Genomic DNA, 15,005 nt, shown 5'->3' on the forward strand with positions numbered 1-15,005 from the left:
TGTAATGGGTGGAGTGAGTAGCGTTTTCATATTTATAGGCCCTGTATATAACGAGAGAAGAGGTATCCACAAATTTATTGCCCAAGGCCTGGATGGAACCCACACCTTTTGGTCCAAGCGATTGAAGGACAGCCCATCTTAACCACTCTGCCGCCACCCACTCCCGAGAACAAATTAGCTTTCGAACAACATGTAGTTTTCAACTGAAATCTGAAGTTGCCACTACTGCCCACACCGTAGGCCCCTGAAAAAACGGTGCCCCCAGAATGCATGTGTTCAAACATATTTATCAAGTGTAGGCCTAGCCATTGTGTGTAGATGGTGTGCAGGATACTTTTTACTGATTCTTCTAACGTACCAGACATATGCTGAGCAGACGGAATTAAATGTAGCATAGGAAGGGTCAATTTTATACAACTTTGTAAATCACATTTCCTGAATAAGGTATTCTCCTGAATGTGATTTGGATTTTTAAAACCAAGCAAAACACATTTGAAGCTTTAGATTTTAGGGTGGCCATTTCTGCCCATACTGGGACCAGTGACATTACATCAGGTTTGTACCACATAGGATCCATACACTAGCAGATTTCATCACTCAGTGGACATATGAATGCTGTGAACCGTGAATGCACTTGCAAGATGGAGATTGAAATGAATCAATTCAAGAAAAATCACATGGATGTGATGTCACTGATAATCTCTGGTTCACAACAGACCATGGTGGAATCTGATGTTTTAAAGCCATTGTACTTGGTCCGAATTCCATAAAAATAAATCATTTTCCATGACAGTGTTTAATGGTCTTTCATCTGAAATATACTTCGTTTTAGTGTTTTCTTTTTGTGTTTAATGCCACAATTAAGAGTTTTTCACTGATATCATGGTGTTCAGAATAAACCACTAACCTTTGGTAAGTTACTGATGAACTTTTCCATGTGTAACGTACAAATGTGCGAGTCCTAGTGACTGATATATGATTATTAGCTGTTTTGTAAAAGTAGGCCCAGGGCTCGTATTAATCAAGCAATGCTGAAACCATAAATTTGCAAGCGCTTAACTCGACTGCCGAGGGCAAACTCAGACGAGAAATGAACACAAATTGGGGATCGTGCATTATTCTGCAATATTAAATGAATCAGAGTTCAAATTAAATCTTCCTAGAGGGAACATTTTTATTGTAGTTGTGTTTGAATTTTTTGAGTCGTAAGACCTTTGATAAATATGGGCCTGGTATGGATCAGGCACTGACTGATCTAGGGGGCCTCCGTGGCCCGAGGTGCTCAGCACGCTGTCATGGCACAATGACCCTGAAGCCTCACCAATGCGGTGGCTGTGAGTTCAAGTTCAGCTTATGCAGGCTTCCTCTCTGCCCTTACATGGGAATGTATGTCAACAACCAGCAGATGGTCATGTGTTTCCCCTCACCATGTGGTGGTCGCCGTCGTGTAAGTGAAATATTCTTGAGTTCTCCATAAAATACCAGTCAAATAAATAAATAAATAAATAAACTCAATGATCCAAACCCAGGTTGGGTCATACCAAAGACTTTAAAAATAATATTTTGTTGCTGCATCATTTCTTGATCTGTACTAAGAGGTCAGAGCAAGTAAACCAGATACTTCAGTTTGGCAGAACGGACTCTCCCTGCCACAAGAGGCTACATGTATGTGTACACATTTAATAATGATGCGTCCTCTTCACATGACTGAAACATTCTTAACTACGACATAAAAACCCAAGCATACATTTACATCCTGGTACATACGTACTCACTGATCTAACCACTCTATTGTCATAAAGCACAAACAATCGATGAAGTCTTTGTTAATGTATTATGCTTACATTATGTACACAATATTATACCTTTATATATATTCAAATGTAAAACAATAGCTTCATATAAATATGATCTATTAATCAAGTCACTCCAGTGGCACTGCTTGATTCCGTCTTCTCTTTACAGAGAATTAAACTTAATGTCCAAACAACTAAAGAATTTTGTTTCGGATTTTCAATAGAAAACAAGAATGAAACCCCTGATAGTTGAAAACATATGAATAGAAATATATCTTTTTACATGTAGAAAAATGATAGAAGATTTTCTGTGAAAAAAATAAATTAATGATTGCCTCTAACTCTTTCTCAATTTTCTTCAGAGTTCAAGACAGCCATTTTGAAACAAAAGGAGAGAGGCATTTTTTTTCTGAAATCATTTCAAGGTCCTGGACACATTCGTCAATGGTGAGAATTGTACAAATTTGGTAACGGTACAAAATGGTGAATGATACATGTCAAAACAGAAACGCTTCACATGACAATTAATTTCACTGAAGAACATTAAATAATTTACTGCCAAAATTACAGGAGGTATTTTATCAATTTCTAACATAGGCATTTTTCCTTTTACAACACCTCTCTCTATACATATATGTATATATATATATATATATATGTACATGCGGCTGAGTATCAGCTAAAAATAGACACCGGAGGGATTTGTCAGAACTTGACGGGCAATCATGGCGTCATCTACATGTAGAGAATGAAAAGAAAAATATTTCTGTCCACCAGTTTGGTTTGCGCACCAATAAGAGGCCATAACTCAATGAAGACCGCCATTTAACTTTACAATTTTAACACATTAAATAATCATGTCGCCATTTAACTTTACAATTTAAACACATTAAATAATCATGTATATACACATATTTGCTCACAAAACTTCATAATTACAGCTGAATTGCAGCCATCAGCATTTTTACAAAAAAAAATTCTTTTGAAAAATGTAAAGAAAGTACTGAAGCTGAGCTGCCTGTTCTTGCTACATTTAAGCCAAGGGAGGTAAGGCTGTTCTAAATATTTATCTCCCTACTTAACAACTTATCACCCACAGTTCAAATGATCATGTGCAGAATTTTAGTTAAAGAACAAGTTAGACCTTGTTTTACAAAACCTACAAAAGTTGGCGTCAGGTAAAGTATCTCGTAATCCGAGCCGAACTTCAACTTACTTAGCACACAAGACCTTTATTTCAAGGCATCTGGGTCAAACATCAGCGTCATGAAATGTACCTGTTTGACAGGTAGAACCTCGTGGGGTAATGTTGTAGGAGCACATCATATAGGCATGCTGTAGAATCATATTAGGGGTTGTTTCACAGGTGCGTGCTGTGTGGTAATGTTGTAGGAGCACATCATGTGAGCATGCTGTAGAACCTTGGTGTGGGGCCTGTTGTAGGAGTACATGTATGCTGTAGGAGCACATCATATGAGCATGCTGTAGAACCTTGCTATGGGTCATGTTGTAGAAGTACATGTATGCTGTAGGAGCACATCATATGGGCATGATGTAGAACCTTGTTGTGGGGGCCTATTGTAAGAGTACATGTATGCTGTAGGAACACATCATATGGGCATGCTGTAGAACCTTGTTGTGGGTTATGTTGCAGAAGTACATGTATGCTGTAGGAGCACATCATATGGGCATCCTGTAGAACCTTGTTGTGGGGACTATTGTAGGAGTACATGTATGCTGTAGGAGCACATCATATGGGCATGATGTAGATCCTTGTTGTGGGTCATGTTGTAAAAGTACATGTATGCTGTAGGAGCACATCATATGAGCATGCTGTAGAACCTTGTTGTGGGGCCTGTTGTAGGAGTACATGTATGCTGTAGGAGCACATCATATGGGCATGCTGTAGAACCTTGTTGTGGGGCCTGTTGTAGGAGTACATGTATGCTGTAGGAGCACATCATATGGGCATGCTGTAGAACCTTGTTGTGGGGCCTGTTGTAGGAGTACATGTATGCTGTAGGAGCACATCATATGGGCATGCTGTAGAACCTTGTTGTGGGGCCTGTTGTAAGAGCATGTTGTAGGAGAATGCTGTTACACCCATCTAGAAGATTATTGGCTGATCACAGGAGATCATGAATCATTTAAAGGAGACAATTATAGGAGACTTAGCAACACCTACAAACACAAATATGGCCATGACAAATGATTAGATGTGCTGCTCTGCCATATGGCCCTTTAGTTTTCCTCCAGAAGCTCTTTATTTTAACTCTAGGACTCCTGTAGGAGCACATTTGTAGCCATGTTCATATCATTGTTTGTCACCATCAGGGCCTGAAGCACTTTGTCCCGTGTGAACCCCATCTCCATTAGCATGTTTACCTGCAAAATTAACACAGAGTTTGTTACTTCATGCTGCAATTGCTATTCTAGGATTGATCCTGAACTCAGAGTTCATGCCTTCATGGTGGAATTGCTATTCTAGGAATGATCCTATTTGAAGAGTTCATTACATCAATAATGAGTTGATCTTAAGAGAATTGCTGTTCCCGGATTGACCCCAAACACAATTTCATTACTTAATGCTAGAACTGCTATTCTAGGAATGACCCTAATCGCAGAGTTCAGTACTTCAATAAGGCCTTGGTCATGCTAGAATTGCTGTTCTAGGATTGACCCTAATCGCAGAGTTCAGTACTTCAATAAGGCCTTGGTCATGCTAGAATTGCTGTTCTAGGATTGACCCTAATCGCAGAGTGCAGTACTTCAATAAGGCCTTGGTCATGCTAGAATTGCTGTTCTAGGATTGACCCTAAACACTTAATCAGGGATGAGAATGGTAATTGGAAAAAAGTCGGAAAATATCTTGGCTGGAAAGAGCACCGTGATTGAGTGAACGAGTAATGTTAGTGAGTGGAGTTAGCTCGAGATAAGGGTTCCTCCCTTCTTGCTGGTCAGAAATTTTTAACCTAATGATTATGGTAAGATGCGCCGAGACAGCAATTCAGAGGGTATATTTTGTATTTCAGTTTGGTACATTGTGCGAAGAAAGCTATTGAAATTTCACTCTGAAAAACAGAATGCAAAAAAAATACACGCATGAGTAATACATGTAGTTAGTTATCCATTTACAATGAAAACATTGGGGTATCCTTTACATTAATTTTAGATTAACTTGAAGCACTTTCTTAAACGAGCATTGCTTTCATCTTTCTTGTTGAGAAGCTTTGCCTGTGCTGATGCGCACATGTAGTTATGGTTGCACATCGCTACCATGCGGATATGATAAAGTACGTAAATGGTAGTCGTAAAAGGTCACAAAGTCGTAAAATGGTCAGTATACACCCTGTTCCCAACGCCCCATCAATTTGACGCTTCTCAGTAACACCGTCAACAGAGCCTGGTTACTGGTGATATGGAGGTATACGCATCCCGGGTAAAGAAGTCTTGCTCAAAAGGAGGTAAAGCACTGTTACTGGATCAAGGCCTTCGCCCGTTCTGGTTTGCTCAGGGTGTTTTTCAGACAGGGCAAAAGTAAACCTACCTAACTCCCCCCAACAAAATTTTCATTATAAATTCAAATGATCATATGTTCTGCTAGAAAAAGTCGGAAATCCACAAATCCGTGGAAAATTCTCATCCCTGCTTAATACCGTAATCAAAATAGCAGGGGTGTTTTAAATCACACCTAATCAGATCTTAATCTGATCAAGCTAGAAACTGATAATTAAAGATTTACAAGATTACCATCTTTATCAAGCTAGAAATGTCATTCTTGAATTCACTTTCATTATTTTAACATCTCGATCTGTCTTATTCTACAATTGGCATGCTGGGGTTGTAAGCATGGTCAAGAGTTGACCGCTCTTTCTTCCTGCCAAACTAAGACGGCAACAGTCCATCAAATTTTTGACTGTCTATTTATTTCATTGTAGTTTTACACCACACTTAAGGATATTTCACTTGTCATTAGGTGAGGGCGGTCAGCATTATGGTGGACGGAAACCGGGTAGCATCATGTGCAAATCCACAACCATCACAGGTTGCTGGAAGTCCTTCCCAAGTACGACCACACAGGTAGCCAGTATAAGCTGGATTTGCAACACTAAGCCATGGTGACCCCGCTCCCTCCCCAACCCACGCCAAAGTTTTGCCATGGGCCTCTGGCATATGACTTCATAGAGGAGATCTCCCTACCTGAGAGTCAGGGGGTCCTGCTGCAGCTCCAGCAACCCCCACACCGGAACCTCCACCTTCTGCACCAACACTTGGATCTACAAGAGGAACAGTCCACTACAACTTCCATGTAACTGCCTGTGGAGTGACGTAACATTCAAGAAGGAAGCAGACCCATTGTTAGCCAAGCGAAACAAGCCTTAGTCCTTGATCAATGATCTCACAGGCTATCAAACAGAACTGTTGGGTGTATTGCACAGTCAAGTTGAATGTTGTGCCAAGAGCCTGGCAATGCACTACTGTTTCCTTCCGGAAACCAGACTGACCGTTTGGCATCTGGAAATGTGGGGTAACTTGTCAATGACTTGTCTATTGATCTTAGAAAGGTGTTTTGATGTTTGTTTGGAAGGTAGGATGATATCCTACTGGAAAAAACGAAAGTTGCAGCATCAAAAGTAATATTTTATGACATTTATTTTGTCCCTAAATATGCACCTTTTTGTATGAATGTTCTTACTCTGATTATGGCGGTGTCGTACATTCCCTTGACCAAATATTCCTGCACCATTGGCCACATTCTGAAAAACACACAACACAAAATATTTTACTTAACCCATCTGCCAGCAAACAATACAGGATACTGCACAGTCAGCTTAGAATGACATTTACCGCAACTCAGGAGAATATGTCCACATGTAGTTTTGATGTCCTCTAACATGAAGGACTTCTCACGATATTAAGGACTATTACGAGTGATGCTTACCCTTGGCTGCGGCCGGCCAATGTTGAGCCCCCAGGGTTGCTGCTGGAACTGTCCCCAGTCCATCTGCTGCTCCAGGCGCTCCAACTGTTGTTGGCGTTGTATTTCTATCGTGGCCCCCATATTTGCAGGAACTCGCGGTGATGGAGTGACGAGAGCTCGACCAATTGTCTTGTCGCAGATACGGGCACAAAATTCGGGTATCGTTACGAGGGACTTGATCTTCAGAAAGTTGAGGCGGTAAAATATGCCAGCCATCTGCACATATTGAGAGAACAAATAGACATCATGAAAACTGAAAATTTATATATGACTATTACTACAGCCTATAATAGTATAAAGGTGGGTAAAGCAACTGTCACAAGCAGTTTAATGATTGGTCTGGCTGTAATACGCGGCCGTGAAGACATGATAAGCTGGTATCATCTTCACGGCCAGAATGCAGGCGTGTTACATTTGATGGAGTCACTCAACTGTTGTAGGAGTCACGCTAGAAGTCATTCAACTGTTGTAGGAGTCACGCTAGGAGTCATTCAACTGTTGTAGGAGTCATTCAACTGTTACAAGAGTCATGCAAGGAATCATTCAACTGTTGTAAGAGTCATGCTAGGAGTCACTCAACTGTTGTAGGAGTCACGCTAGGAGCAGCAGAATAACTTTTTCAATCACAACAATAGCTTGATTGACGGTGGAATTCACTATTACCTCCCCTGGACATTTTACTATTATACTGTGATAACTACAGTTACTCACCATCATATCTCACTTCGATATTTGGATTTTTCCGATGGTTTGTAAGCTGCTATAAATGTGCAATAGCATGCAAAGCCTTCCTGCTTTCATAAGGTTAAGCACTCCCAACATGGCTTATCAACAGTAGGTAATGATACTTAATCAAGCATGAAATTCCATGAAATTTTTTATTTCCCATGAAATCTGGAATCAAATGCTAATGACTGAAAAATAAGGCCAGGGAAATCCAGCGTCAAATTCCTAAACTTTTTGTTTTTTTTGTAACATAATTACTTAACAACTGTGTCTCATGCAAGGAAAAGAGAGCCCACTGATATACTCACACAACCACAGAACGCCAGCAAACCGGACTCTACTGTTCCACTTGCTATCTGAAATCCGTAAAGAACACATTTGGAAACACACTCAGGGATATGTGATGTTAAACTGACATACGATAAAAAAAATCTACATCAGAAGCAAAATGTGTGTCACTTTTACATCTCAGGGCCTTGAGCTATGTGCTTAGTGTTCAAGCTGACAAACTTGTGCATGCCAACCCCAGAAAACCCCTCAAGGTTAACAAACTGTTTGAAAACTTATGTCATCATAGAGATGTCTAAAGGACTGAAAATATGCCCAAGTGTTATAAATATGTAACACAGGTCAATTTTTCAATTATTTTATTTTTGTTTAAAACTGACTGAAAATAATAGCAAGGATACATACCTTTCATAAAATATAAAACAAACGATAAGTCAGTGATCGTGAAATTCATAAATAGAGCTTTGCCCTCGGAGAACAGGAGATATAAATAGGCTGCTGTCATGGGTATGTTGTGCTGTGACAGACACTTTAAGGCTTCTTTTGAATCGACAATTCATTATAAACCAATGCCACATAAAAATCAAGTTCACAATTTGAATAAACCTGTTTCAAAAACGGAAAGATGTTATTGGATCTGCTGCTAGTCTACATTGGACCATTAAGAAATGGTCTGAGGATTAGCCTTGTTTTTGACAGACAAAATAACACACGCATGGGTAAACTTCAAAGTACATTTATTTTTCTATTTAGATGATTTTAATGCCCCTTTTTCTTTTATCCGACATACAATGATCAGAACTCTCTGGAATTTATTTAAAAGAAATACAGACCAGTGTAAATGGTGACACCTGGCATGTTACAAAAACCCCTTATAAAGGAAGATAGCAGTTCTGAACAAAAATATTTTTTTATATATTCAAAAGTGAAGGATTAAATCCAAATTGTGCATGTTATGTCTTTTAAGTGTTAAAATAGCCACTGAATCAGAAAACAAGTGGATTCCACAAACATAAAAAGACATGACCAGTATAACATAACACTTAATCATATTTAGAGATGTCTAAAGGTAGATAACGGTGAAATCTTGTAACTTACTGAATCCAAGAGAGGAGAATTCTTACCTGTAAACCTAGAATGTAGGTGAAAGATTTGCCGGTGACAGGGATTCCCCACATGTGTGTTAGGGCAACTCGTGGTATGTCACAGAAATATGGTATGTACAGAGGGTAGAGGAAACACAACCTGTGAAACAGAAACAACTGCCATGTAATTTACTCAGATATACGGAAGCACACGTACTTGACACAATTCAGTGGTCCCTGTTGGTTCAATCAGCTAAGGATTTGTTCTGTATTAACCCATCAGCCCTTGACTCATGATTTGCAGGCTCAGATTTGGCTCTCGGTGGTTCGACTGCGGCTTTAAACCCAGGCAATTTATCAGGTATAAGACAAAGAGTACCTGTTTCTATCCATGAACAGGGATGCAATTACATGTACATATTATGACTGAGTAACTTCCCCCAGGCTCTGCCTGGTTTCCTGCCACCATTATGCCACCCGCCATCCATAGGATTAGTTTGGACAGGTGAAACACAAAACTAGAGCTATTAACATGAGAGAGATGGGAGAAAATGAAATCTTTCAGCCTGCAAAAACAATATGGCCTCAAAAAGGGAAATTTGGACACCGTATTTCACATTTCTGGCTAACCCCTTCCTGCCATCGTGCCACTGAAGTATTCTTGAGTGCGGCATAACACACCAATCAAATAAATATCATTGAATAATCCTTCATATGCCAATTAAAACATAAATAAATAACTTAGTAAAAAATCACATGTAGCACCTTAGAATTTGTTGCTTTTTATAACTATAACCCTCCTCTTTGACTTACTTCTGTATTTATTTGATTGTTGTTTAAAACAAATGACAACACCAGACCAGTATATATACATTGATAAAGTATCCCACACAAATGTTTATGGAGCATAACTTGTTCCTTTTGTTTTATTGCATAAGCCGGATATCACAGTTCAAAGTAAGCAAAATCACAAACATTGAGAAATTGAAAACACTGCCATGTTATCAATGTGAACCTATCAAGTGTGAGTTATTTCCGCAACCTGAGAACACATCTGTTTCAGCTGAGGTCTCACAGACCCACTGTTTTGTATTTTCGAGGGTACGAGTGACGTGAATCATGTTTCCGGTTTCTCAAAAATAGATGCATCCCATGGCATAGTAAGAATTCCAGACAGAAAGCTGATTTTAATATACTAATTTTTTCCACTAATTTTTCAAAATAAATATGGTTATATTATTTGTTGTCCTTTCTCTTAATGTTACATGTCGTTTAGGTCATTTAAACCCAACAGGCTAGCATACTTACGGTCCTGAGGGGAAGTTTCCCAGGTCCAAATGAAATCTTTTACAGCCGTATATCATCAGTATTTCTAGCATGGAGGCGAGTAGTCCTGAACCCAACAAATAGGACTGAAATAAAAACACAGTCTGTAAATCACCTTTTTTCTGAAATGATTGATTTATTCATTACAAAGAATGTAATTTTCACTCTATTCACATTCCAAATAAAGATGTGAAAGATGCAGCAGTCCAAAAAAGTTTAAAAGAAAATTTCTGGCAAGCGTCTGGCAGCAGAAAATTCTTCAGTCTGATAAAAAGCTTAAACGAGGGCTATCATTAATTCGAACCTTAACACATTTAGAAATGGTTGTACATGATGATCAATGTTTGTGAGTACATTTTCCAATAAATTTCTTTATGTGCCAAAATATGCATGTTTTTATTTTTTTTTCTTCTTAACAATACAAGTAGCCATTCTGTTGTGATTTAAAATTAGACAAACTACCCACTTAAGTACAGTACACAGGCAAAAACTGCAAGGATGTGAACCATATGTGCCACATGAACTTTATGTAGGAGAGTTCATATATGTGCCACATGAACTTTATGTAGGAGAGTTCATATATGTGCCACATGAACTTTATGTAGGAGAGTTCATATATGTGCCACATGAACTTTATGTAGGAGAGTTCATATATGTGCCACATGAACTTTATGTAGGAGAGTTCATACATGTGTCACATGATTTTGTAACCCATCATCTGATACACATGTGATGTTTCATACGTGTCATGTATGTGGAACTTGTTCACCCCCTTTCATGCGCCACACAAGCATTTTTCCATATGTGGTTCACATAAATTGCACTTTTGCCAGTGTACATATGTGATGTCACATATCCAGTCATCTGTGCTTTTATTTACTTTTTTTCCTTCAGATAATGACAGCATTCACACCAGTAAGCTACATGTAGGTAATAAATATGCGCAATACTACTGTCCTTTGTAGGGATCACACTTTCCGGATAAAACATTGATTCTAGTGCTGAATATTCACTAAGACCACTCTGCGTTTTGAACCAGCGACCTCAGAGTCAGGCACCAAATCTTCAGCAATACATGTCAAACGTCTAGATCACTCGACCAACAGGCCTTCCACAAAAACAGAATTTAGGTCTCCACAAAAACAGAATTTAGCTGACCAGCATGACCGGTAGATTTCACGACAAACATGCATTACCTCTCTGGTGATCAGAAATGACAGAGCTTCCATTGCCAAATATACCATCCACTAATTGCACCTGAACTTAGCAAAACATCGTACAAAGTCAACATGCATTTTAAAAGAGTAGCAAAGTTTAACGAAAGCCCAACTTTAATGTAAGCAATTATTTTTCTATGAATTACGTGTATTATATATTAAATGGAGTATTTCCACCAAGGTTTAACTCTATTCACTTCTTGTTGATTCAATGAATGTGACTGACAGCAATCACAACAATTGCTGTTGAGCTCTGCGAAAAGACTCAGTGTACATACACAATACTTCCTGGAGCCGAATCTACGCTCAAATATCCGCAGATAATAAAAGATGAGGGCACCAATGAGCACGTCCTTCATATCCAGGAATACCAGCTTGGCCGTGAGGAGACGCCATAGCTGTGGGGAATAAAAACACACAGAAGTCAAGTAATAATTCCACCTGTTAAATACATTTAACTGATTGTTGTTTAAATCATCTCGAAGAATTTTCACTTATACAACAGCCATCAGCTGCACAGGTGAAGGGAATCAAAGTGCAAAAAACAAACCACCGATGTTATGGACAAATTTTGCCACGTGTGATGTACAGCCATGCACACCAAATTTTTAATCAAAGTCGAAAGACCTTCACAGCACGATATCTCTAGCCTAATATTTTCACCAAACCGCTTTTGGTTTTACCATTTACAGACATACATGTTCAAGTCAACACTTGACAAATTGAAACAGAGCTCCAAGGCCAAACCATCACTGGTTCCCAAGTCTAAAGTTCTTCTGCGTCACCGTTATGTTTACCAACATTTGCTTGTTTTCGTGTGATTTATCACCAACTCAAGAATCGTTGAAAACAGCTTTGATGGAGGAAGTAAAACAACCACTTACCTGTCCTTCATCCACCACTAACGAGGGATTGTACACAAACAGATGTTTGTAATGTTGCAAGGGAAAGCTCACTAGGAAGTAATTGAGAATGGACGACCCAACCAACACCTTACTCACTGGAGTCTTGACTGCAACAGCAAAGGGAAAACTCAAACACTTTTATAGTATACACTTTTATACTACAGGGTCCAACCCCCCCCCCCCCCCCCCCCCGGCCCGGATAGCACAGTTGGCAGAGCGTCCGCTTCGGGACCGGTAGATCCAGGATCAATCCTTGATCGAGTCACACCTAAGACTTTAAAAGAGGAAGTTGTAACTTCCTCGCTTGGCGTTCAGCATGAAGGGGATAGTGCAACGACTGGTTGACCCGTATCAGTATACGGGCGGGACGGCTTGCTTGCCTTCGGTAAGTCGTCTCAGTGAGGCAGCACTAAATAAAAGAGCGGTGGAAATCCGTCCCTGCATCAAGGAGGCACATTACACGCACATGCACCCTAATGATTCCTTCGTCGTCATATGACTGAAAAATTGTTGAGAACGACGTTAAACCCCAAGCACTCACTCACTCACTCACCCCAAAAAAAAAACAAAAAAAAACAAAACAAAAACAGAAACAGAACCAAAATACAAGCAAACATTTCCATAAATGGCTAATGCAAAGCTTATTTCTAACATGTGAATGTACTTCTACTCGAACTGGACAGCGAGTTGTTAAGTTAAGCGAGTTGTTAAGTGGATATGACGTTCAATCACAAAAATCTGCCTTCCACAATATATTTATTTATTTATTTATTTGGTGTTTTACGCCATACTCAAGAATATTTCACTTAGACGACGGCAGCCAGCATTATGGTACGAGGACACCCACGACCATCCGCAGGTTGCTGGAAGACCTTCCCACTTACGCCAAAACAATAGGTAGCAACACAAACTCCATAACTCCTGGTAATTATTGCGACTGAGTCTCTAATTACATTTTAGTGACTTGGTTAGTCGCAAATCGCACCAGGAAACGCCGTCTTTGAAAAAAAGCATGTGTGTTGTTGTTGTAACGGGACTTTCAAACAAATTATTATCGCACACGAAACGCACTAATCACTTAACAAAACAAATTTTATTTTCCGTAATCTGCATACCATATCGAACAGATCGCTGTTTCGTCATTTACACCGACAGAATGACACGAATTATTTCATTCTACTTACAAAATCCACCGGCAGTATACGGCGACAACATCTTGTCCGCCAAGTTTTTGACAATCCAAAGAGGCTGAAGAGCGAAAATCGAAGGGAGACAACCAGGTTGTGGAGTCTGGAAATTCTGGCGCGACATAAACACGGTGGCATTTAATATACGTTAATAAATCTTATATACAAGTTGTCACTGAAGAAAGAACCTTTATAGTCAGTACGATCAGTGCAGTTCAAGAGTTACTTTTGTATTAATCTGGTAGAATATAAACGTTATCATTATGCTTTTCGATCTATTTATTTATTTATACGACGGCGGCCAGCATTATGGTGGGAGGAAATCGGACAGAGCCCGGAGGGAATCCACGGCCATCCGTAAAAAGTGGTTAAACACTGTAAAGATCGATCTTATTCTATTTGAAGTTTTCCAAGCTAGAAATATACTTTTGAAAATGAAACACCGGATTCTTGAAAAAGACGGGAATTGAGAGACGGAGAGTAGGCCTATAGCTATCCATGCCGTCACAACGGTACTTCTTGCTTGAAATACTTCGTTTCAAGTTAAATTTGGCGAATGCTTTTCATAGGTTGAATACAAAAGTCTAACTCTCCATCGCAAGTGTTATAAATGGTAAAAACATGATGTACGTTACTAGTTACCACTCATGGTTAGAAAAGGCCACCCGGAAATCAAACGTTTCAAATATGCAATTCACTCGGTTGCTGTGATAAATTTATAAAATATATGTAAATCGTAAAATTTAACTCGATTTTTATTTTGCACGGCATGGATAGATTGACCAATAGGTCTTATTCACCTATTGGCCCGGTGACCAATGGGATTAATTCATTCATAGATTGACCAATAGGTCTAATTCACCTATTGGCCCGGTGACCAATGGGATTAATTCATTGACCAGTAGATCAATCTATTTGCGATCCAATTGAAACCCATGCTACACAGTACATATATTTCCGTGAACAATTTTTATTGGTCTTTCATTTGACATATACTCCATGATAGTGTTTTATTTATGTTTAGACAGTAATAGATTCTGCAAATGTTCAGTAAATGTATGTGCTATAGAACCTGTATACGACCGATCGAGACGCTGGTTCAATACCAAGTTCGGACATGGAATGCAAGAAATGTGCCCGCCTCTATTTTTCTCGGGTCCACGGTGGCAATACATGATTGATTGCACTCGAAAGAACCGTTAACTACTCCTCGTGCTCTTCCTCGTGGACCTCTGAAATTTTCCAACGTAAAGCCAAAGTATTTGGTTCAGTTACCAAATAAACATGATGCTTATAAATTACATTCAAAATTGATCTCGTTTATATGCAAAACTCTGGACGTCATTTTCATTACCGGAAATTAAACGACTGTGTGGAACATGGAGATAACTAGAGCTGCATGCAAGCTAATTTTAGCTTGGTTTATAAGACGATTGGTGTATAAATAAATAATATGTAACTAAGCCAGAAACTAAAGAACACAAAATAAATGAC

The 15,005-nt window shown here is 39.2% G+C and overlaps 1 protein-coding gene across 1 annotated transcript; it reads right to left on the bottom strand.

Moving 5' to 3' along the window:
* Positions 1 to 1,815: 1,815 nt before the first annotated feature.
* On the bottom strand, positions 1,816 to 13,550 carry LOC135479148 (ubiquitin-associated domain-containing protein 2-like). The gene is made up of 10 exons (XM_064758908.1): positions 13,509 to 13,550; positions 12,304 to 12,431; positions 11,698 to 11,817; positions 10,185 to 10,288; positions 8,916 to 9,036; positions 7,812 to 7,859; positions 6,739 to 6,993; positions 6,493 to 6,553; positions 5,997 to 6,073; positions 1,816 to 4,181 (listed from the first exon to the last, which is right to left on the bottom strand). Exons 1-10 carry the CDS (start codon positions 13,537 to 13,539, stop codon positions 4,071 to 4,073), a joined length of 1,056 nt encoding a protein of 351 aa, XP_064614978.1. The 5' UTR covers positions 13,540 to 13,550; the 3' UTR covers positions 1,816 to 4,070.
* Between the last annotated feature and the right edge of the window lie 1,455 nt (positions 13,551 to 15,005).

This window comes from Liolophura sinensis, chromosome 12, assembly GCF_032854445.1.
Source record: "Liolophura sinensis isolate JHLJ2023 chromosome 12, CUHK_Ljap_v2, whole genome shotgun sequence".
In the NCBI taxonomy this organism is placed as follows: domain Eukaryota; kingdom Metazoa; phylum Mollusca; class Polyplacophora; order Chitonida; family Chitonidae; genus Liolophura; species Liolophura sinensis.

What these genes read in the sequence shown, in the direction of transcription:
- LOC135479148 (XM_064758908.1), bottom strand. Translation starts at nt 13,539, where the DNA reads ATGTTGTCGCCGTATACTGCCGGTGGATTTT. An exon ending in TCGGCTCCAGGAAGTATTGT is followed by an intron (nt 10,289 to 11,697) that starts GTATGTACACTG and finishes TTTTTATTTCAG; the next exon opens with TCCTATTTGTTGGGTTCAGG. An exon ending in TGCTGGCGTTCTGTGGTTGT is followed by an intron (nt 6,994 to 7,811) that starts GTGAGTATATCA and finishes CAATATGTGCAG; the next exon opens with ATGGCTGGCATATTTTACCG.